Source organism: Polypterus senegalus, chromosome 15 (assembly GCF_016835505.1).
Source record: "Polypterus senegalus isolate Bchr_013 chromosome 15, ASM1683550v1, whole genome shotgun sequence".
Taxonomy (NCBI): domain Eukaryota; kingdom Metazoa; phylum Chordata; class Cladistia; order Polypteriformes; family Polypteridae; genus Polypterus; species Polypterus senegalus.
Genome location: NC_053168.1, coordinates 8,786,756 through 8,810,066, shown reverse-complemented (window position 1 = coordinate 8,810,066; position 23,311 = coordinate 8,786,756). Strand labels below are relative to the sequence as shown.

Genomic DNA, 23,311 nt, shown 5'->3' with positions numbered 1-23,311 from the left:
TGTCATTGATAGGTTTCCTTGTTTAAAGTCGCAAAAAAAAAAAAAAGAGAGATTCCAGTGAGTCAACAGATAGCAGGGATCCCGTTAGTTGTAGTGAAAGTCGTCCTGCACAATAACCCTCCGGCTCTCCTCTCTCTCGTCTCCCTCATACCAGCCAAGATTCTTTTCAAAGGTAAAGTGCAGGTTAATTTGTTCTATGTACTTTTACTTTATATTTTGCATTAATCATTTTTATGTGAATATTTTTGGGTTGTGGAACGAATCCTCTGAGTTTCCATTATTTCTTATGGGGAAATTTGCTTTGATATATAAGTGCTTTGGATTACAAGCACGTTTCTGGAACGCATTGAGCTCTCAAACCAAGGCACCACTGTATATAAATATTAAAAAATACACACACACACACACACACACACACACACACACACACACACACAGGAATGACTACAAAGTAAGAAAAATTTAAAATTAAACAAAACTCCTGACTTGGCAGCCCCAGTCCCAGTGAGATGCCGTTGGTATAAAGGAGCCCCCGCCTCATTTGCCATCACACATTTGTCATAAATGGATGTGTGGCAGCGCCATATTAACACTCATGGCTTTGGAGTGGGATGTTCAGAAGGCTTCTAAAGGTGTGTTGGTCAGGTGGCCATAAACCGTCATCTGTCTTAAATGAATAATAAATTCTATGAGCAGTTATAAAGTGGGTATCCCAAGATTGGCATTTGAGACCCCTGTGGTTCGACCTTTTGGATTAGCACAGCGGTTCTCAAACTTCTTTAGAATTTCTTGTGTGGCGGTCCCTTTAAAAATTGTTCGATGGCTTGCGGACCCTTTTATTAAGAATTGAAATAATCGATATTATTTCAAGATAATTGAGGGCGACAAATACTTTGCACAAGGGTGCCACATACCCACTGCGTGGCACTGCATAGGTACAGGCTGCTGTGAATGAAACATTTTTTGACAATTATTTTTTTCAGAAAATATTACATACATCTTAGTTATTAAATTTAAGTTAAAATTTTAATAGGATGGACGTAGACCGATCCGGATCATCAAGACTCTTTTCTTCATTGTCGATTTTTTTAAACCGCCTCTTAGTTGTCACTTTATTTTGAATTGTCTCATTATGAACACTTTTACTTCATTTGCGTTGAGCGGGCAATTTCACCACTTAAAAACAGTAAAAATGTAAAATATGTTGTTTGTTGATTATCTGTATCCACCTTTAGCGCTCTTATTTGCTTCTAAAATATACGAAAACCGTTCGCGAGTGTGTTGATTCTACGAAAGAATCGATTATTTTTGATTATGATAAAAATAATAAGGGCTGGTTTGTGCCAAGCGATAACGGTGGGAAAACAATGCGGTGGCAGCGAATAACGGAACAGCGGGTTAGTGGTCGGGTCTAGGTGGTGGGGGTAACGACGGAGCTCAGTCACTTACTTCCCCTCGGATGGTAAAGGTTAATAATTGTAAAAATATAAATAGTATAAATATGCAATCATTTCTCTAGGGGACCGCAGACCCCAGTTTGAGAACCACTGGACTAGCACTTCCTCTATTAGCCTTTTTACTTTCTAGTATACAAAGTTTAGGGAAAGTATTGGAATCGTCCAAAAATTCGATTTTGATGAATCTCAACGTTTTAGACCTCCCCGTGTCCGAAAATACCATTTTTGGAATTATGTCTATGTGTGTGTGTGTGTGTGTAAACACGATACTGTAACTTGAGTACGCTTCCACTTAAGTCAACCAAAGTTTGCATACAAGTACAGTATTTGTAGATTTCTATCAACTTTTGGGCTATGTCCGTTAACCAGAAGTGGTACTTTAAGTTTTTTTCATGCAGCTGCAGAGTCCGGTTTATTTAATTTTTACTTTAATAATAATTGTTCAATATATTATTATTTTGATTTGATTTGTCGTTGGTGGTTCTTTTAATGTACATATTATATAAACATAATCATTGTCTTGCAGTTTACTCTTCAAATATCCATCCCCACATCTGAGTATATGAGAAAATCGATGGGAGACCACTCCCGATTTTAAAAATCGTTTTTTTTTTTTTTGTTATTTAAAATTTCCTTTATTATGTTATAGCATCCATTGTATGTTCCATCTCTCAAAACGAAACATGCATTTTATGAGTACACACACCAGATTCCTTGGAATGGGCGTGCTGAGAGTGAGTGTGTCTGGAGTGACGTCTTGGGTACTGTGGACTGCAGTGACAATCCGGTGAGGTATTTTCGGTTGTGTGATGCTTTTGCACTGAGATTTAAACACATGACCAGCCGTGAATGATTTTTTGCAATCTTCTTCTTCTTTTTCTTTCGGCTGCTCCCGTTAGGGGTCGACACAGCAGATTGTCTTTTTCCATCTCCTCCTGTCCTCGACATCTTGCTCTGTCACGCCCATCCCCTTCATCTCCTCTCTCACCACATCCGTTAACCTTCTCTTTATCGTAATACACAGTGGTAATTAAAATGAAGTTTTGGATTTTAACACATTCCTGTCCATCATGGTGCCAGAGAGATCATGCAGGTAGGAATTTCATTGTAGTAAATGTGACAGTGAAACAGCAACAACAACAACTACTACTACAGAGTATCTCTAATCTGAAATTCCAAAAGCTGAAACGTTTTAAGGACCGACATGACACCACCTACACTATAGTGCCCAAAGCATTGGGACCCCCTTTCCAAATCATTGAATTCGGTTGTTGTAATCCCTTCCATGGCCACAGGTGTATAATCTCGAGCACCCAGGCATGTAGATGGCTTCTACAAACATTTGTGAAAGAGCGAGTCGCCCTCAGGAGCTCAGTGAATTCAAGCGGGGTACCGTCATAGGATGCCACCTGTGTAATAAGTTCATTCGTGACATTTCCTTGCTACTAAATATTCTACGGTCAACTGTCAGCGGCTGTCAGCAACTCGGCCACAAAGTGGTAGGCCACATCAAATGACAGAGCAGGAACAGTGCATGCTGAGGTGGGCAGAAGTCGCCAACTTTCTGCAGAATCGATAGCTACAGACCTCCAAAAGCTCAGGAACAGTGCAGTGTAGAGAGAGAGCTTCATGGGTCTCCATGGCTGAACACCTGCAACTAAGCCTGACATCACCAAGTGCAATGCAAAGCGTCGGATGCAATGGTGTGAAGCCCACCACTGGACTCAAGAGCAGTGCAGACGTGACCTCTGGAGAGACGAATCACACAATCCGATGAATGAGTCTGACAAGAACGGCACTCGTCCGACTGCATTGTGCCAAGTGTAAAGTTTGGTGGAAGGGGTGGATTATGGTGTGGAGTTGGCCTTGGCCCCTTAGTTCCAATGAAAGGAACTCTTAATGCTTCAGCATACGAAGCCATTTTGGACAATTTCATGCTCCCAACTTTGTGGGGACAGTTAGGTGGATGGCCCCTTCCTGTTCCAACCCGACAACCCTGACTTTGTCTGCTGTTCTTTTTCCGGTTTTCTGTGGTGACGATCTGCGCCACCACTACCCGATCAAAGCACCATGCTGTCCTTACATTGATGGACTGAAGGCCAGAGATCCACATGACCGTCATCATCAAGTTCTTCCATGTGAAGCCTGAAAACCGTGAGGACTGATTGAGATCATAGAGGGGCTGGGTGGTCTCGTGGCCTCAGAACCCCTGCAGATTTTGTTTTTTCTGTTTTCGGACCTTACTTTTATTCTATGTTAATTAGTGTTGCCTAATTTTATTTTATATTTTGTCTTTTTTCTCTTTCTTCATTCTGTAAAGCACTTTGAGCTCCATCATTTGTATGAAAATATGGTATAGAAATAAATGTTTCTGTTGTTGTGCCCCTGGGCACAAAGCAAGGTCTGTAAAGAAATGGATGAGCGAGGTTGGCATGGAGGAACTTGACTAGTTCCTAGCACTTTTTTTTTTTTTTTTACTTCTGTGGAAGAACAGGACAAGTTCAATCAATTAGATTTTTATTCAGTCCTGGATTCTACGTTGCAAGGCAGAAGAGCAAAGTTACATTTTTTTTCTATTGGCTTTTTGTAATTTCATCTTCTTTACGTCTCCCCCTTCCCCTTATTTATAACAAAAAAAAAAATATATCATTTACTTAAGCATTTTATTTTATTACGCTAATGGGCCATCTGTTCTTATTTTTAATTCACTTGTCTGATAGACCCTAAAGAAGGAAAGGTCATCTTTCCCGTGTCAAATAGATTCGTTCCTAAAGAAACTGGAAATTCAGCTTACTTATGACAGACGCCTGTATGAATAACCTGCCTTTTATCAGCTATTAACCCTAAGTAGCTTGCAAGCAGTTAATTTTTCTTTCACACTTCTACTCCAAGGTACAGTATTTCCGTTCAAACAGGAATTATTGTAGGTGGGGCTTGGGTGATGAATTGTGCTGATTGGTTGACCACAAACACTGATGCCATCTTCTAAATGTTAGTAGTCTGGACTTCGGAGAGCTACCTGTGAAGATGGAGCGCCTCGCTCTTTATCACAGGCACCTCCCCGTTGTGCTGTTAACGAGAGCCACCACAGTGATGTGGTAATCGCGTGAACTCGCAACCGATTCGTAGCAGTAAGGTGCGGAGATCGCCCTGTGAACTCCCAAGCGCACCTCACTTCGCACCACGTCACTCTTGTTTTTGCACATCACATATTTTCCATGAAGGTTACAGTTGCTGTTGTGCAGTGGGAATGCAGCATCCAAACGTGGCGGTGGGGAACACAAGGTGGCATCAAACAGGAACTCATTGGTTCCTGAAAACAAAGTTCTTGCGGTGGGAAAAACGCCTAAAGTTGTGCTAACGTTATCTTTATTTTTTTGCCACAGAGATAAGGCATCTTCGCAGTAGCGAGGATTCGGGTGTGTAATGAGTTTTACAGCACAGGTAATACGGAGACTCGTACGATTTGCCCACAACTCCACATGCCTAAATGTTAAAACAAGGTGCATTCATGCAAATCAGCGCCCCCTTAATGATCCGTGGCCCAAGTGTGGATGAGCACACATCACATTCGTCACAAGTGATATCGCTGTATCAGCACACAGGTGGACATGGATGCAAACTGTACCATAGGGAGAGGACTGCAGAGGGAAGAAGAGAGGAAATGGTGCCAACCCCTGGAGTGGCAGTAGAATTGCAGTCACTAGGGCTCTTCAGCACATGCATGTGACACCTGGGAAGGTTCAAGAAGGCAGATGGAGACTCCTGGGGTGTCAGCTAGATAGAGCCTTGCAGAAGATAGAGGGGCGGGGCGGGCCTGGGGTCTGTCAGGGACACAAGGGGCACAACATGCAACTGCAGAAGGTGATTGGGAACACTGGAAGAGTTAACGAGACTTACAGCCGTGGCTTCTTTCAGTAACTGTTAACTATTTGAGGTGTTTCCTGTGGCCTTAACAGTGGGATGGCGGTTCTTCTGAAAGTACGGCTGTGGATAATCCACATGTTAAATACACGTGTCCGTTTATTGGTGTTTGTGTGTCTCTGTCTTTCCATCTCGGTGCTCATTATGTTGTTATTCTTCATGTTGTTGCGGTCAAGTGGCAACAGTTACATGCAGCTTAGCATAGTAGCCAACCTTATAATGGTTTTTCATCGTCATTGGTATCAGAAAACTACAAAACACCAGCATGACTTGTAACTTGCTGTAAAATCATGACGTCCTTCATTGTTGTACGTGGCCTACTAGTCCTCGCTGGACTGGGCGTACGACACTTCGTAGACGCCTCTCACGTCCCACTGTGAGGTAAGCCAAATTCGTATCCTAGTCAGACATTTAGCGCAATTCTTAGGACATCTTGGCTATTATCTAAACAAATAGGCTTGCTGGATTAAATGGTCTCCTCTTGTTTGTCAGATTTCTTATGATAAATAGGGGCACCGGTCTTCAAAATTCTCAATGGCATGGCATCGATAAAGTAGATCCAGCAGAATGGCCTACTAGTCCTCACTGGACTGGGCGTACGACGCTTCGTAGACGCCTCTCACGTCCCACTGTGAGGTAAGCCAAATTCTTATCCTAATCAGACATTGTGACAGATAGGGGGCGCTGTTGCCCCTTGAACCCTCAGACAATGCGTCAGACACCAGATAAAAGTCCAAAATAATGACTTTGATATTTTAAATAGTGCACAAAGCACCTCCGCTATTCTATAATAAATCAATAATGAACGATTGATCAATAATCAATCCTCCACAGCTCCCAGCAGCTCAGTCACCCTTCCTCCCAACTCGGCTCATCTGCCGGGGTTTCCCATCGTCCTTTTATATTCCTTGACCTGGAAGTGCTTCTGCCCCTCCGTCCGCGTGCCTCCCTAGCACTTCCGGGTCAGATGAAAACTCTTCTTTCTTCACTCCGGAAGTACTTTATTTCTTGTAGTACTTCCGGATTATAGTTAAAGTATAAATCCTTGTGCCTCCCTGGTGGCCCCCATAGTATCCAGCAGGGCTGTGAAGGAAAACTCCAATATCCATGATGCCCTGCAGGAATTTGGGGTACCTCCAGGTTGCAGGGAGGACTCCACCTAGTGGCGTGGGGGTATTGGCCGGCATACACTGCCAGCCGTATATCACATTTAGTGCAATTCTTAGGACAGCTTAGCTATTAGCTAAACAAATGAGCTTGCTGGGTTGAATGGTCTCCTCTCATTTGTCAGATTTCTTATGAGAAATGTGGGCACTGGTCTTCAAAATTCTCAATGGCATTCATAAAGCAGATCCAGCAGAATTCTTTCAACTAAATGGTGAATCGCATAACTCGAGAGTGCCAGTGGAAGTTAAGGATTAGTGCCTTTACTAATGAAGCCAGGACGCTTTTCTTTGTGCAGAGAGATGCGGGAATCCAAACCAAACCGCCGAGACGTGGAGCTGAAGCAGAAGCAGAAGCCCTGCTTAGCCTTTAGGAAGTGAAGGGATGAGGTTTTGAGTCATCTTGTCTATTGGCTAAACAAACGAGATTGTGTACACGTGTGTCTCTTAGCCTGCGGCGTGTGTGTGTGTGCCGTTGACGGTCCCCTTCCTCAGAGCGGAGCAGACGTGCTGCGTGTGCTGCAGTAGGTTTGTGCCACCTCAGTAGTTCACTTGAGAGCCAAGGTCAAGTGTGCTCCTGTGGATAGCTTCAGGCTGTTTACAGTCAATAGAGGATAGTCAAGGCCCCTGTGCAAGCATGTCAACCCACAAAAGGCCGTGTTCAGTATTCATTTAAAAATACTTCATAGCCTTTCATTGCCTTTGCTTCTTTTTGGTGTTTCTTTTTGTGTCATTTTTCTGTAATTGTTATTTTGTGTAAAAGCTAAATTTCCTATGTGGGACAGTCAAACAAAATGACTCCTTTTATTGGCTAACTAAAAAGATTACCTGTACCTCGGTCATTCTTCAGGCAAAGATGTAATTGGGGCCTGAGTTGCCTTGAAAGCTGGCATATTGTAATCTTTTTAGTTAGCCAATAAAAGGAGTCATTTTGCTTGACATCTCACTACATTCATAATGGCTAACACGGTACAACACCCTAGTACTACTCTGTGGGACAAAAAAAGAAAAGTTCAGTGATGCCTTGGTTTGCGAGTATAATTCGTTCCGGAAACGTGCTTGTAATCCAATATTAAATTATAAGAAATAATGGAAACTCTGATGGTTCGTTCCACAACCCAAAAATATCAATCCAACTAAACACAGGGTCACATGGGGTTCTGCTAGAGCCAATCCCAACCAACACAGGGCGCAGAGCAGGAAACAATCCCGGGCAGGGCGCCAACCCACTACAGGACACACCAAGCACACACTAGGATCGCCAATGCACCTAACCGGCATGTCTTTGGACTGTGGCAGGAACCCCACGCAGACACGGGGAGAACATGCAAACTCCACGCAGGGAGGACCCGGGAAGCGAACCCGGGTCTCCAAACTGTGAGGCAGCAGCGCCACCACTGCACCACCATGCCACCCATCCCTAAAATATTCATATAAAAATGCTTAATACAAAATGTAAAGTAAAAATACATCAAACAAATTAACCTGCACTTTACCTTTAAAAAGAATCGTGGCTGGTGTAAGGGAGACGAGAGGAGGAGGAGGAGGAGGAGGAGGAGGAAGGTTATTCTGTTGGAACGGAATCCCTGCTATCTGTTGGCTCACTGGAATCTTTTTCTTTTTTTTGCGACTTTAACAAGCAGCCTCTCCAATGACAGTTGCTTTTGCCTGAAGAGTCACTACACTTGGACACAAAATTAAAAAATGTTTTACGCAGGGTAAGGTTTCTAAACTCTTTGGGATACCCCCCTTAACGGGACGACACGCAGAAGAGCGTCCCAAAGCAACCGCAGACTCCCAGCGCTGAATTCTGCCATTGATGGGTGATGCAAGGAATATTCTACATTCTGAGCGCAGGATTACTTGCCATCACCCTGGCCCTGACCCTGTGTCGGTGTATAGGAGAGCGGCAGATCCCACTACAACAAATAACCGTTCTCTTCCTGTTTCAAGCTGAATAAAAGCTGATTTTGCTAAAGTACTGAGACTCCGCCTCATGCTTTGGGGTGCAAGACAAAGACTCGCATGCACGTCACAGCACACACACGGGGTCACAATGCTGTAGTAAACCGTATACGCTCGTATGGATGTTGACTATATGAGTGAGGCACGCTGACTGAGCCCAAGCATGGGAGACGCTTACCCACAATCCCACAGCGAGAGAAAGAGAGAACCACCATCAGCTCAGCTGTGATCACGTGACGCTCGGCAGACAAAGCGTATACGGATTACTCGTATTGCAAGACCTCCCTTGTTTATCGAGTTAAAATTTATTTAAAAATTTTGCTCCTCATGCAAAACACTCACAGACCAAGTTACTCACAATCCAAGGTTTTACTGTACCATCAATCAATCGTCATCCTCAAAGGTAAACTAATGAAAGTGGTTATTAAGGGGAACAAACGTCTCGTAGAAGGGCACCAGTGAGCAGTCAGCTTGAGTTCGGATGAGGAGGTTGTGTTTCGCTAATATATTGCAGGAAGCTTTAAAAGCAGATAATCGGAGAGGTACATATGATTTTCACAAGGATTTTCGTAACGTTCAGCGTGAAAGGTTTATGATCAAAATTAAAGGTGATGGGAGGCAATGTCGGACTGGCACTAAAATTTGGACTTCTGTATTGATGGCAACTTTCAGATCTTGGCGCAGGTACCAAAACGGTTAAGATGCAAATCACAGATAACGCCAAAACCCCGCCATTTTAACCCAACCTTCCTGGTGCGCCACACAATCGACCGCCTCCCTGTCGCGCCGTACTCCGCACATCTTCCCTCTTGACAGCCAATCGCATCAAAGCATACTCTTTTGATTTCATGTAAATCCCAATAACATTGAAGGATATGGGTTTGACTTCAGTGACGTCCTGATCATGTTGAAGCACTGGGGTAGACATTTGTTGCGGGGGAAGCCTTTGGTGGGCAGTGCGTGATAGCAGTGTGCTGCCCAAACACCGGCATCAACTGTGTGAGGTTGGTTTAGTGTAAAGTTAACCTCATTAGCCTTAGACCCTACCGTTCCTCAGGCCGTAAAAGGCATTAGTCCAGAGCATCACGTACGCATTAGACGCAAGGATTACTCGGGCTGTAAAAGTGCCAACAGCATTAGTGTTGAGCATTGCTCAGGAAACTATATGGGCATGTCTTGCGTAAGCGACGGGCGTGAGAATTACCCGGGCAATAATGTAAACACGTCTTCTCCTAGCCTAATGATGGCGTCTCGTAGGAAACGTTTTTCATCAGCCCAGGTGTTGCACGCTCTTGACAGGGATATACGAGCAGGGATAACGAACTGAATCCTTGAAACGGACAATGAAATTGAAAGTGATTCTAATGAATCTGAAAGTGACGCTCGTGTCAAATCGCACATGTGCAGTATGTGCAGCATTATCTGCCATTGCCTGCTACTCCAAATTGAAATACGCCCTCTGGGCTTCTCCCGTCAAAAGGGGAGTGACCAGGTGTGCCCATTCGTGCCTTGGCCACTGTTCCCAGGTGGCCCTACTCTCAAATATCAAACAAAAAGCTGGGTAGGTGGAAATCGGCCACCTTGTGGTGGGCTTCTGCATTTAGTAGATTGGACTGTTGCACTTGTAATTAGTTGACCTGGTTGGCAAAGCAGGTGTACCAGGTTGGTGAGATTTAATGGCTCTGCCGTTCTGTTGACTATGCTCAGATGTGGTCGAGGGAAGAAGAGTCAAGTGAGTCAAAAAGAAGTTTGGGGTGCCAACATGTTCTTTTATAAACCGAAGTAAGATACAGTGGAGTGAAAAACAACAGAATCGCTGCCATGTAGCAATGTGGCCTCAATCATCAGGCTTCTGTTGGTGACATAAACTCGGAATAAGGAGGTTCTGTCCTCCAATTGTCTCCTTGGTCAAAAGGTGCCTCCATTTGGGTTGTCATCCCTTTTAAAGGCCCGGGACCAGAAGGGATGGGGTTAGTTATGCTCACTGGGCATTTCCTCTGGACTGTGAAGGGTGAACACAGAACGGCAGTTAGCGGTAGCACCCCCACTTGGCATTACATATCTGGGAGGAGCTTGGATGGTGATCCTCAGGTACGCATGTGTGACTGTATGTATATATATGTGTGTGTGTGTTGTGGAAGACAGCCTGGACACAGACAGGTGGACAGCGATGGTTCAACTCACACACGTTTATTATACATAATTTACTATTTACAACAGCACACACAACCTCAAATAACTCCCCCAAAAGTCCAGACCTCTACCCAATGCCTCAAGCTCTGTCCTCTCCTCACCTGACTCCAGCCATCGAATGGAAGGAGGCGGCCCCTTTTATCCCCACCCGGACGTGCTCCAGGTGCCTCCCGATTAGCTTCCGCCGGCACTCCCCAGTGTGGCGGAAGTACTGGCTGCGCACCCGGAAGCACTCCGGGCGTCCCTGCTCTTCTACCCCCAGCACTTCTGGGTGTGGCGGAAATGTGGAGTGCCAGGGATCCTCCGGCATGTGGGCGCCCCCTGGCGGTGACCACGGGGCCCTATAGGGTTGAGCTTCCATGCTCAGTTTCCGTGGTCCCCAAAGCCACCAGGGCGGTCACCCCTCGTGGTCTGGAGGAGGCGCAATCCCTCCTCTGGTCCTTCGGGGCATCCATATATGTATATGTGTGTATATATATATGTATATATGTGTATATATATATATATGTGTATATATATATATATATGTATATATATATGTATATATATATATATGTATATGTGTATATATATATATATGTATATGTGTATATATATATGTATATATATATGTGTATATATATATGTATATATATATATATATATACAGTATGTGTATATAATATATGTATGTATGTATGTATGTATGTATACTGTATATATATATGCCATCACTGTATTATTATTATTTAAAAGTGTAGACATGGAAAAGCAGACCTAAGTAGTAAAGTGATTTTTCTTTCTGCAGTTCTTTCTCTTATTGATGACTTTGTAAACTAAAGCTTTTATGTGTGGCTTATCAGTTGATGGATTGGTGTTTTTTGCTTACTTTGCCATATCACACGAGTTCACAAGTGTTTTTTTTTTGTTTATGTGACAGCAGCGTTGGCGAGTGGCAGGCCCACTTAACGTGAACGGAGGCGCGCATGGCTCCTGTATTTTTCTGCATTGCAGATGTGTATCTGACTTGCTTAATGGGCATCAATTATGAACCCAGAGTGCTTTGGTCGTTCCAGATCTTAAATCTTGTCCGTCACATGCGGAAAGGGGTGAAAAGTTCACTCGGATCGCAGATTTTTGAATGTGGTCGGGCTACACCCTGAGCTGGAAAATGAGCGCCAGAAGGAGGCGAGATCTGCATCTGTTGGGTTTTAATGTCGGGCTGAAAGGAAGCGTGCATTCTGCCAAACCTCAAGGGGACAGGAAATAAGACCAAGAGTGAAATCTTGTGGGACGCTTAGAAAAGGGAGATTAAGGTGCTTTGCCAAGAATGAACTGAAACTGAAACTTGGCGTGAAAGCAGGTTATTGTTTAATAAGAGGACTGGCGCGGCACAGGCGTTAGACTCACAGGTTTCGTTTTTTTTTTTGTCTCATGTCAATCCAAGTTGGTGTGAGTCATTTGTATTTCTGTGCCCTGTAAATGGTGAGGTTGGGTTTTTGTCTTGAACTCCGTGCCACCAGAATGGGCTCTGCCACCACCAATGCGGTCTTCAGGGTGTTTTATTTAGCCTTTCTTTGGGCTGGTACAGCAGCAGAGTACATGGCAGATATTTTCCTCCCACATTTCCTTAGCTGTGCAGGATAGCTTGACTGATCATCGCCAACTGGCCTTGAATGAGCGGGAGTTACGGGTGTGCGCATCAGTGGGCCTGCACTGCCGTGGACTGGCAAACCCACTCTTCTGAGCGCTGCCAGGATAGGACCCACAACAAGGAATTGGGCTAAGCTGGTCTTAGGTGGTTGTTTTGTTATGTGAGCACACCGTTGATATACACTCACCGGCCACTTAATTAGGTACACCTCGCTAGTGCCCGGCTGGACCCCCATTTGTCTTCAGAACTGCTTTAAGTCTTAGTGGCATCAATTCAACAAGGTGCTGAAAACATTCCTCAGGGGTTTTACACAGTTGCTGCAAATTTGTCGGCTGCACATCCATGATGCCAATCTCCCATTCCACCACATCCCAAAGGTGCTCTACTGGATTGAGAGTACATTCTGGACACAGCAGCCTTCTTGCTGTTCCTCTGACCATCTTAGAGGGGACCTCTCCCCGGAACATTCAGCCATCTCTCTTGCGTGTATCTCTAGTGACGCACTCACTGCAGAGAAAGGACAATCCTTTGCTAATGTCTTCCATTATACTCTCCGCTTGTGTGGTATAGAGTGATCGGCCAAAAGGGATAACATTTTTTTTTTATTATTAAAAGAATTAAGTCAGGGGATGCGCGGGCTGTAGCAGCACTGGGCGCAAAAGAGGAACCAGCTCTGCACAGGGTTGCCAGTCCATCATAGAGACCACTCAAACACACCGTAGTGTTGCATTGCATACTGGTACTGAAAAAGTACCAAAAATGCAATTATTAAAATCATACCATACCAGCATAGACGCGTTTTGGTATTATAAGCAAACCAGTAATGGTATCGTGCAGTGAATAAACTTGACTTATAGTCTTCATCCTCTCTTTCTGTATGTTTAACATTCGTTTGCTCCGAGGTTGATGCGCTTTCTGCTCCCTTCGCAGCTCTTCTTTTCTCCACCCTAGCGTCCCACTTTTTGGCGTTAAAACTGATTATGTCGGTGTTTGTGTTGTAATTACTAGTACGTTTTCCTTAATTTTTCACTTAAGCTGGCACCTAAGTCTTCAATGTGCCTCAAGAATGATTTAAGATATGAACAGGTAGGGGAAGTGACGATGAAGGTGGTAGGGATGAGAACGCATGTGCTCCCTGCTGTCGAGTTGATTCTACAATAAAATAAAATAAAAAGAGAAATAACCTTGGAGGTCAATCACCCCCCCGAAAGTGGATAGTAGAGGTCACGTAGTATTTGTGTACCAAATTTCAGGTCAATGGGTCAAACGGTTTGCGGGCTACAGGTGATTTAAAATCCTGGACAGACAAACGAACAGCCATGGTAGCGTATTGTATAAAAAAAAAAAAAATGGTTCCACAATTGAAACACTTTAGACAGTCATTGAATTAAAATATTTATATTAACGAACCGGAAATGGCATGAGCGGCTACATCATTTCACACTGTGATTCTAATTCGTCTTCGTCGTCTTCATCGTGTTCATCTTCATTGTCTTCGTCGTGTTTGTCTTCGTCTTCATCGACTTTGTCTTTGTCTCCTTGGTCTTCTTGTCGTCTTTTTTCCTTTCAACATGCCTACGTGAAGACGCACATTTTGCTATTAAAAGCTAATAAACGTGAAGGTTCCTCCACTAACTTATTGAGTCATGTGAGTCTAATTATGTTTGTTTGTTTGTTAGTGCCCTGCAGTGGACCACCCCAGCCCTGAACTGGATTAAGTACTTGATGAGTGGTCTCTTCCGCTATGCTATGGAGTCCACGACCCACCATGTTACAGGTCCGAGTAAAATAACGACACCTTCCCAGTGATGCCCTTCTGTGAAAATCAAGCTGCCCTAATGGGTGGTGGTCTTTGGGTTTGTGTTAAATAGTTCCTCACAGAAGTGTAAGTCTCCAGGTCGGTCTCCACTCTGCTCCTCATGAGGCCAGCCCTAGTCTCCTGGGTCCTGACGTGATTCTCAGATGAGAGTTGATGTCCGTGGAGAACCCGTCAAAAAGTGTGACGTGAACAGCAGCGAAATCCTGTGCTGCAAAGGTTCTACCCATGGGGCATCTTCCTAAACTCCCACCATTCCTCCAGTCCATGCATTTTAAACAAGTGCCTGGGGTTCAGGGAGAGAGCGTCAAGGTACTGAACAAAAGACTTGACGCTGAGAGAAAATAAAAATCTAAAAGTGCTGTTGTCCATTCAGGAGCTCAGCACGACAGGGTAACTGAATAGTTAATTTGCAAGTAGTAATGAACACAGCGACTGTCGAGACAGACGGACACACACACGCGGCTACTGGGCTCCACACTGTTGAGCAGTACCTTTGTCTGCTATGATATCTTTCTGCCATTTTGACTACTGCATCACTATATGACACAACTGTTTAGATAAGCATTGTGGTCTGTGAACATACGACGCATTACAGCATGGTGGCTGTTTTGTCACGGCATGTTTGCATTCCCAATTATGCAGTCATGTTACATTTCTTTAGGTGAATGTTGTGCCGCCTCGTCTCTGCTTTACTGGTGTTGTTAGGCAGATCTGTGGATTTGAGTGTTTTGAGCACTGAAATCGTCATCTCCTGTGCCTCTTCGTTATCCTCTCTCTTGACGTTATCCGTGTTCTTCTGACAGGGTGAGACGCGCTGTTTACTTCAAATGCAGATTCTTCAGTTTCATTTTTCATGACTAGAGCTGCCAATTCTTCCACGCTTTCGACATCAACTCCTTGATTATCGTCGTAATGTTGACCATCGGAGAGAAGCGCACACAGCACCGGCGACGACGTATCGTTCACGTTTACCACTCGTCCATTGATGCCAATGTGTAATCTGATGGTCCAGAAAGTTTTCTCTTGCATCAGGTTTGTGTCTATTTTTGAAATGTGTAATGTGCTGTCTGCACACGTGACACACATTTACGAGGGGGGGGACCCAAAAATAACGAGAATTGTTTTCCAGAGGCTGGAGGGGCGTCAAGTCCGACGTCTGCTGCTGGGTGCGTGTACTAGACTGCCCTCTGCACCATTTGACCAAGCGGTGTCTTTGGGGAAAGGTCTGTGAGGTCAATGTAATTTTGTTACTTGTGCCTCTGTTACTGTCTTCGTCAATTTTGTGATGGCAGACTTGAAAGAATAACGCGTTTGCATCAAGTTCTGTTAACTTTTGGAGAAAACGGCAGCAGAAGCCGACACAATTGTTTGAGAGGCTTTCGGAGAAGAAGCTCCGGGCCAGGCAAGGGTTTTTATCTTCAAGTGGTCAAGCGATTGCGTGATGCAGTGCGGAGAAAACGACCCGAATTGTGGCGATCAGGCAAGTGGCTTCTGCATCACGACAACGCAGCATTGAGTGTGCGGCAGTTTCTTATGAAAAACGGGATGACGACGGTCCCCCTCTACTCCCTGGACCTTGCACCCTGTGATTTTTTTTTTTTCTTGTTTCCAAGAATGAAGAGGGAACTTAAAAGAAAGCGTTTTCAGGATGGAGAGGAGGTCAAGACACAAACGATGGAGTTTCAGAACAGCGGTGGGATAAGTGTGTTGAGTAATAAGAGTATTTTGAGGGTGATTTAAATTTTGAGAAATACACAATTTATAAAAACGTTCTCATTTTTGGGTCCCCCCTAAAATATGTCTAAAGGGTTTTTTTTTTTCTGACTGTAGACATTCCGAAGCTTGCTGTCGGTCAGGTCAGGTCAGATCAGTGAGAGCACCTCTGACCTTTGCAGATCAAATTCTCGCCCCTACTTTGAGCTCCGCCTCCACAAGGCATTGGATTGGTTTGGAACTGAGCCCTATTGAATTGTCCCCACCCACTTTTCAGCACGATTCACTCATGGTTGTCTCCAGGCGTACTTGGTGTATTATACGGCTGGCTTCAGTGAGACTAGGCCAGCCCTGCTCTTTAATTCTCCTCCGCCTGGATAACGGACCCTTAAATGGATAAGTAAGTTACCAAAAAGATGGAGCCTCAGAGTATTGGCCCAGCTGTCCATATAGCACTTTGAAAGTTGTCTGAAGAGAATGTCACCGCTGCAGTTTAAAAGGCTTGTGGTCTCGTCCCGCCCACCCTAAACTCTTCCCAGCTGCAGAAGGCATAAAACCTGAATGAACGCCTCTGTGACTGGCACACCACTGTCACGGTGCCGTGGGAGGCCGTAATAAAGACTCCTGACAGAAGAATCTCGGTGAACTCCTCTGATTGCTTTCGTCTGAGTGCCAGGGTTATTTTTGGCACCTGCAGCTCCTTTTAGTGTGTGTGGGCAGCTGTGAATGAGAGTGCAGTGCATGCTGGGACATTTGCACAGCTGCTTAGTGAATGGCCGTCTCTTGCTTGTGTTTTTCCTAACAGAAGCTTGTTGCTGTAAACGCAAGTAAAATATTTTCAGCATTTTTTTTTTTTTTTTACATCTTTTGCCAGCAAGTCCCAGTCCTGCCAAGTGAGGCTGAACTTTCCTTTCCTTTATGCATTCTTTACGTTGTCAGCTGAAATGAAAATAAATGTGTGTAATTGGTGTATTGCCATGAAGGGGGGTATGGTCTGGGCAGGTATGCCCTGGCATGGATTGGTGGGTTTTCCCACTCTGTGTTTTTTTTTTTTTATATTCTAGCTCTGACTCCAGCTTTAGTACGTGCTAGAAAACAGAGCTCATCTGATTGGTGGGTAATTATTAATATTTTAAATTCTGATGCTCACTCTCATTTACTTATACTGCTGATTCAGATCATGTTCAGACGCCTTCACTTTTCTGCTCACTTTGTGTCTTGTAGATTTAATTTTAAATGGATACCTTGGCCATTTTTGCCCATCAGTAACCCAAAAATGATAAAGTGAAAGCAAATTCAATAAAAAATCAAAACTTGAAATCTCTCATTCCTAGAAGTATTCAGAGCCCTAATTCAGTAGATTATGCAGAGGCGGGAATAATTATTTGATCCGCTGCTGAATTTGTAATTTCGCATGCAAAGAAAGGAACAGTAATGGAGAGAGGCAGAATATCAACCAAAATCCATTAAAAACACATGACATAAGAGTTATAAACTGATTTGCATGTCATTGAGAGAAATAAGTACCGTACAGTATACACTCGCAGATAAACCGGGACTTGATTTTACCATATAATTTCTGCCATTTTATAATGTCGCAAATATAAGTTGAATGTGGAAAACTGTCCAAGAGACAACGCCCACCTGAGAGAGGAACCACGGAGCACACGCGGCCTTTTTTCTCTATGTGGGTACAGCAATGCGCTGAATCAGCGTGTGCTCCTAACCCCCCTCTCTCTCTACTGTGCCCAGTTGATCACACGGTAATACCCAAACTATTCTGAAGCAACGTTTGCACTGTTTTGGGTATCTCACACCCTCACACACCTTGATCATAAGAGCATCCCTTATCTGCGATGGATGGATAGATAGATACTTTATTAATCCCAAGGGGAAATTCACATACTCCAGCAGCAGCATACTGATAATAAAACAATATTAAATTAAAGAGTGATAACAATGCAGGTATAACAGACAATAACTCTGTATAATGTTAACATTTACCAGGGTGGAATTGAAGAGTCGCATAGTGTGGGGTCTCCTCAGTCTGTCAGTGGAGCAGGACGGTGTCAGCAGTCTGTCGCTGAAGCTGCTCCTCTGTCTGGAGATGATCCTGTTCAGTGGATTCTCCATGATTGACAGGAGTCTGCTCAGCGCCCGTCGCTCTGCCACGGATGTCAGACTGTCCAGCTCCCGCCTACAATAGAGCCTGCCTTCCTCACCAGTTTGTCCAGACGTGAGGCGCCCTCTTCTTTATGCTGCCTCCCAGCACACCACCGTAGAAGAGGCGCCGCCACAACCGTCTGATAGAACATCTGCAGCATCTTATTGCAGATGTTGAAGGACGCCAGCCTTCTAATGAAGTATAGTCGGCTCTGACCTTTCTTACATAGATCATCAGTATTGGCAGTCCAGTCCAATTTATCATCCAGCTGCACTCCCAGGTATTTATAGCTCTGCACAGTCACCTCTGATGATCACGGGGTCCATGAGAGGCCTGGGCCTCCTAAAATCCACCACCAGCTCCTTGGTTTTGCTGGTGTTCAGATGTAAGTGGTTTGAGTCACACCATTTAACAAAGTCCTTGATTAGCTTCCTATACTCCTCCTCCTGCCCACTCCTGATGCAGCCCACCATAGCGGTGTCGTCAGCGAACTTTTGCACGTGGCAGGACTCTGAGTTGTATTGGAAGTCTGATGTATGTTGGCTGAAAGGACCGGAGAAAGTCCAGTCACCTGCTGCGCTCCTGTGCTGCTGACCACAATGTGAGACCTGCAGTTCCCGAGACGCACATACTGAGGTCTGTCTGTAAGATGGTCCACGATCCATGGCACCAGGTATGAATTAGGGTCAGGGTTAGAAATCAGAAGAAAATATGAAGCTGGTTTTAAATTAAAAGTCTTTGAAGTAGCAAAAGAGATTGGAAACTGCGCTGCTACAGCAAAATTTAATGCGTCTGAGAAACTGATGCGAGATTGGAGGAGGCAAGAAGATGTTAAAAAAATAAATAAATAAATTAAGTGTTGCATTTTTGAATGGGCATATAAGTCGGGGTCTGATTTTATGATCGATGTTTCGGGTTTCAAGGCCCGACTTATACATGAGTATATACGGTATTTGATCCCCTACAACCCAGCCAGAATGTTGGCTCCCACAGATTGGCTGTGTATCCATGTGGCACACAGATTACAATCAATCAGTCAATTACAGATACTCCGGATCTCAACTCATTATGTGTATGAAGCCTAAAATGCATAATCTTCAGCCTTTCACATTTACTATTATGTGTTTTATTTAATCAGGCAGCGCAGGATGAACGCACACAGATGTAAATGGAAACCAGCTAGACGGAGAACTGCTGGCTCCTTTGTCATTTACATCTTATTTCTAATTAGCAGCCATTAAAACAGGGAATGCTTATCTGTTTAAGATGGAAATAGACAATTAAGGGTGGGGAACCTTAACAAGCGAGACCACTAAAATGAAGCATCAAAATGTCACTTGAGCAATAAGAGCTTCATCAGCAATAATTGACTTCTCATTAAGAAGGTGGGTTGGAACAAAAACCTGCAGCCCTCCAGGACTGACATTACCCACCCCTGGTCTGTGCAGGAAGACGAAATACCCTTCTGATTGGCTGGGAATTATTAATTTATGAAGTTGTAAATTATGACACACACCCTCATCTCTTATAGATGAAGATGTGCATCAGGACTGGCGTTTGGTGAGACTCGTGTACAAGAAGTCATTAAGAAATATGGATGACAAGTTGTCTATTCATGTGCAGTAAAACACAACGTATAAAGATATTGACTGATATGTTAAAGATCCAAGTATAATGGCATTATCTTTCTGGCATTGTTTCCAAACACGTGATATTTAAAGCATTTTGAGGCATCGGAGCAGGCAGATTTGCAAAAGACGATCAAACCCACTAAAAAGTTCAAAAGATGGGGAGTGTTGGACATTTGCAGACGTTTTTTGCTTTTGGATGGGAAACCGATGAGCCATCTGCGCCGTGTTTTATCCTTCTCAGCCAAACCAAATTCTGTGTTTTCCGGAGGAAAGGCAGATGTGCGAAGTGCCATCAAGGAAGGAAAAAAAAAAAAAAAAATAGCAAGTTGTGTGTTGAGGGCCTGCGTCTGTGAGATGTTGTGGCTGCTGACGGCTTTGTGCAGCTTGGTCAACATGGCTATGAAATGGGTCAGATTTGTTTTCTTTAAAATGAAACTGTGTTAACAGCTTTTAAATTCTTTATTCTATTTGGGTGGATTGTTTAGAATAAACGGTGTAATGGACAAGGGCTGTCAGAATTCCTAGTTATTACTGAAACTCATCTAAACACACGATGCTCAATCTTTTTCTTAGTACCGTAAATACTCGTGGATAAGTTCTCCCGCGGATAAGTCGGGACTTCGTTTTACCGTATAATGTCTGGTATTTTATAATGTCGGTCGTATAAGTCGAATGTGGAAAACTCACGCTGTTGGTCCGAGAGATTACGATATGCTAATGCCCGCCCACCTGAGAGAGTAACCACGGCGCACACGGCCTGTTTTGTTTCTATGTATTGTGCCTACGTGACCACACGGTAATACCCGAACAATTCCGAAGTGACGTTTGCACCCATTTGTGTTTTTTGTATCTCACACCCTCATACACCTTCATCGTAAGAGCATCTATTATCTATAATGGAGCATTCGATCAAAAGAAAATATGAAGCTGGTTTTAAATTAAATGCCGTTGAAGTAGCAAAAGAAATTTGCAACTTCGCTGCACCAAAATTCGATGCGTCTAAGAAACTGATGCGAGATTAGAGGAGAAAATGCTAAAAAAAAAAACAAAAAAATAAAGTGTCGCATTTTTGAACGGGCATACAAGATGGGGTCTAATTTTATGATCAATTTTTCGGGTTTCAAGACCCGACTTATACGGGAGTATATATGGTAATTATTTTTGTTAATTTCATTTGCCATTGTAGGCCCATACTTTTTTGAGGAGGGGGATATCAGAAAGTTACATTGAAATGCTAAAGAACTGGAAGAAATGGATGTGGTGGATGCCTGGTTTCAACAGGATGGAGTAACAGCTCTTATGGCGCCAAGATCCATGCAAAGTTTGTGGGAGATATTTCCGGGGAAGCCGATCTCTCTCCCTTCGCGGCGATGTCGGGTGTCCTTCATGTTCGCCTGATCTCGCTCCGTGTGATTTCTTTTCAAGTCGAAGGTATACACGCACTGATCTCGAAACCTTGAAGCCCTCATGGACACTATTTGCCAATGAAATCGCCGGTATTCTCCTTGAAATGGCCGAACGAGTCGTGCGAGTGTTCAGGAATCATCTCGAAGAGTGTATCGCTAATGATGACCACCACCTTGAAGAGATCGTTTTTAAAACACAGTGACAAAAATTCTTTCTTGTGTCGTAATGAAATTCATTTTATCTTGTAGCGTTTTTGTAGAATAAACCTTGGACATGTGGTAGATCTTTTTGGCTCACTCTGTTTTACTCGCACATACTGGTATACTCAGCTTTCACTTTCGGGTACTGAAACAGAATGTCGAGCAGTAAGGAGTTGGAAGATCGACGTTAAAATAGCTGAACTACAAGAACTGAATCAACTAAAGTCCCATCTGCTGCTGATAGTTGATTTTCTCCTTCAGGTCCTCTCTTGCGCGGTGGCGTCAGAATGACTTCCTCTCAAACCTCTAATTGTTCTCTTTTTTGTCCCTTTTTAGGGGTGCCTGAACACTGACGGCATGGGCCATTTATTGTCTGGATATGCTCTGAAGTGAGAGACGCGATCAGCAGCCACAGACGTTTCCTCGGACTTGCTGTCTGACTGTGACTCGTGGCAAAGGGCATGGCAGGTTTCAAAAGGGGATACGATGGGAAGATCGCCGGACTCTATGACCTCGATAAAACACTGGGCCGGGGCCACTTTGCAGTGGTCAAGCTGGCCCGTCACGTCTTCACCGGGGAGAAGGTGGCGGTGAAAGTCATCGACAAGACCAAATTGGACTCTGTGGCCACGGGGCACCTGTTCCAGGAGGTACGGTGCATGAAGCTGGTGCAGCACCCTAACATTGTGCGCCTCTATGAGGTCATTGACACTCAGACCAAGCTGTATCTGATTCTTGAGCTGGGCGATGGCGGGGACATGTTTGACTACATCATGAAGCATGAGGAAGGCCTAAGCGAGGAGGTGGCCAAGAAGTATTTTGCCCAGATTGTTCATGCTATCTCTTACTGCCACCGGCTCCACGTGGTACACAGGGACCTCAAACCGGAAAATGTGGTTTTCTTTGAGAAGCAGGGCCTGGTCAAACTGACCGATTTTGGTTTCAGTAATAAGTTCCAACCTGGAAAAAAGCTGACCACCAGCTGTGGCTCTCTGGCATATTCTGCTCCTGAAATCCTGCTTGGGGACGAGTACGATGCTCCCGCGGTTGGTAAGTGCTTGAATCATTTCTGTCTCCTCGCCGTCTCTTAATATGTCTGATGTCGCGTTGGCATTTGTGAAGAGAACCTCCATTGGTCCCAAATGTTGGATTGGGCACTGGTCAGGTATCAACACTGGACTGAGGACCAGTCCGTCACAGAAACCATAATCATACACACAGTGGGTATAGAAAAGAATCCCCCCCCCTTCGAAATATTCCCTTTTTTTTTTGCTTTACAGCCTTAAATGAACACACAAAGCAATATTTCTTCCCAGCTTTACTTACTCAATGCAATCTCTAACATCCAAGTGAAAGACATCACAGCTACAGTTTAGAAAAATGATGAAAAATCAAAAACAAGAAATATTGAGATGAATAAAGGATCACTGCCCCCCCCATGTCAATGTCATTTTGTTGACCCCCCTTTTGCTTTAATGCCAGCCTTAAGTCTGTTGAATCTTCTCTCTCAGCTTTGCCCATCTAGACTGAGCCCTCTCAATATTTGCCCCCCACTCTTCTTTGCAGTTTAACTGTTCAAGTTCGGTCACATTGGCTGGTGAGCGTTGGTGGTCTGCTATCTTCAGATCTTTCCACAGATTTTCAGTGTGATTGAGGTCTGGGCTCTGATTGGCCACACCAGGACATTCACTTTTTTCTCCTTCAGCCACCGTGTGGTCAATTTTACTGTGTGCTTCGGGTCGTTGTCATGTCGAAAGGTGAACATTCTGCCCATCTTCAAGTTTCTGGCAGAGGGTAGCAGGTTTTCCTCAAGAATTTGCTGGTATTTTGCCCCATCCATTTTTCCTTCTACCCTAACGAGAGCCCCAGGCCCCCCACGACAGGATGCTGCCCCCTCTGTGCTTTACTGTCGGTGTGGTGTGTTGTGGATGGTGAGCTGCATTGGTGGACCGTTTGGCATTGATGTCAAATTGTTCGATTTTGGTCTCCTCTCACCATAAGACCTTTTTCCACTTGGCATCAGAATCTAGCAAAGCTCAAAT

The 23,311-nt window shown here is 44.2% G+C and overlaps 1 protein-coding gene across 1 annotated transcript in view; it reads left to right on the top strand.

Moving 5' to 3' along the window:
- Positions 1-23,311, top strand: part of snrka (SNF related kinase a) — a 137,602-nt gene that overhangs the window by 24,134 nt on the left and 90,157 nt on the right. Inside the window, exon 2 of the mRNA XM_039737366.1 lies at positions 21,606-22,319. Coding sequence (XP_039593300.1) covers positions 21,731-22,319 — 589 coding nt within the window. The 5' untranslated portion in view covers positions 21,606-21,730. The remainder of the gene's footprint in view (positions 1-21,605; positions 22,320-23,311) is intronic.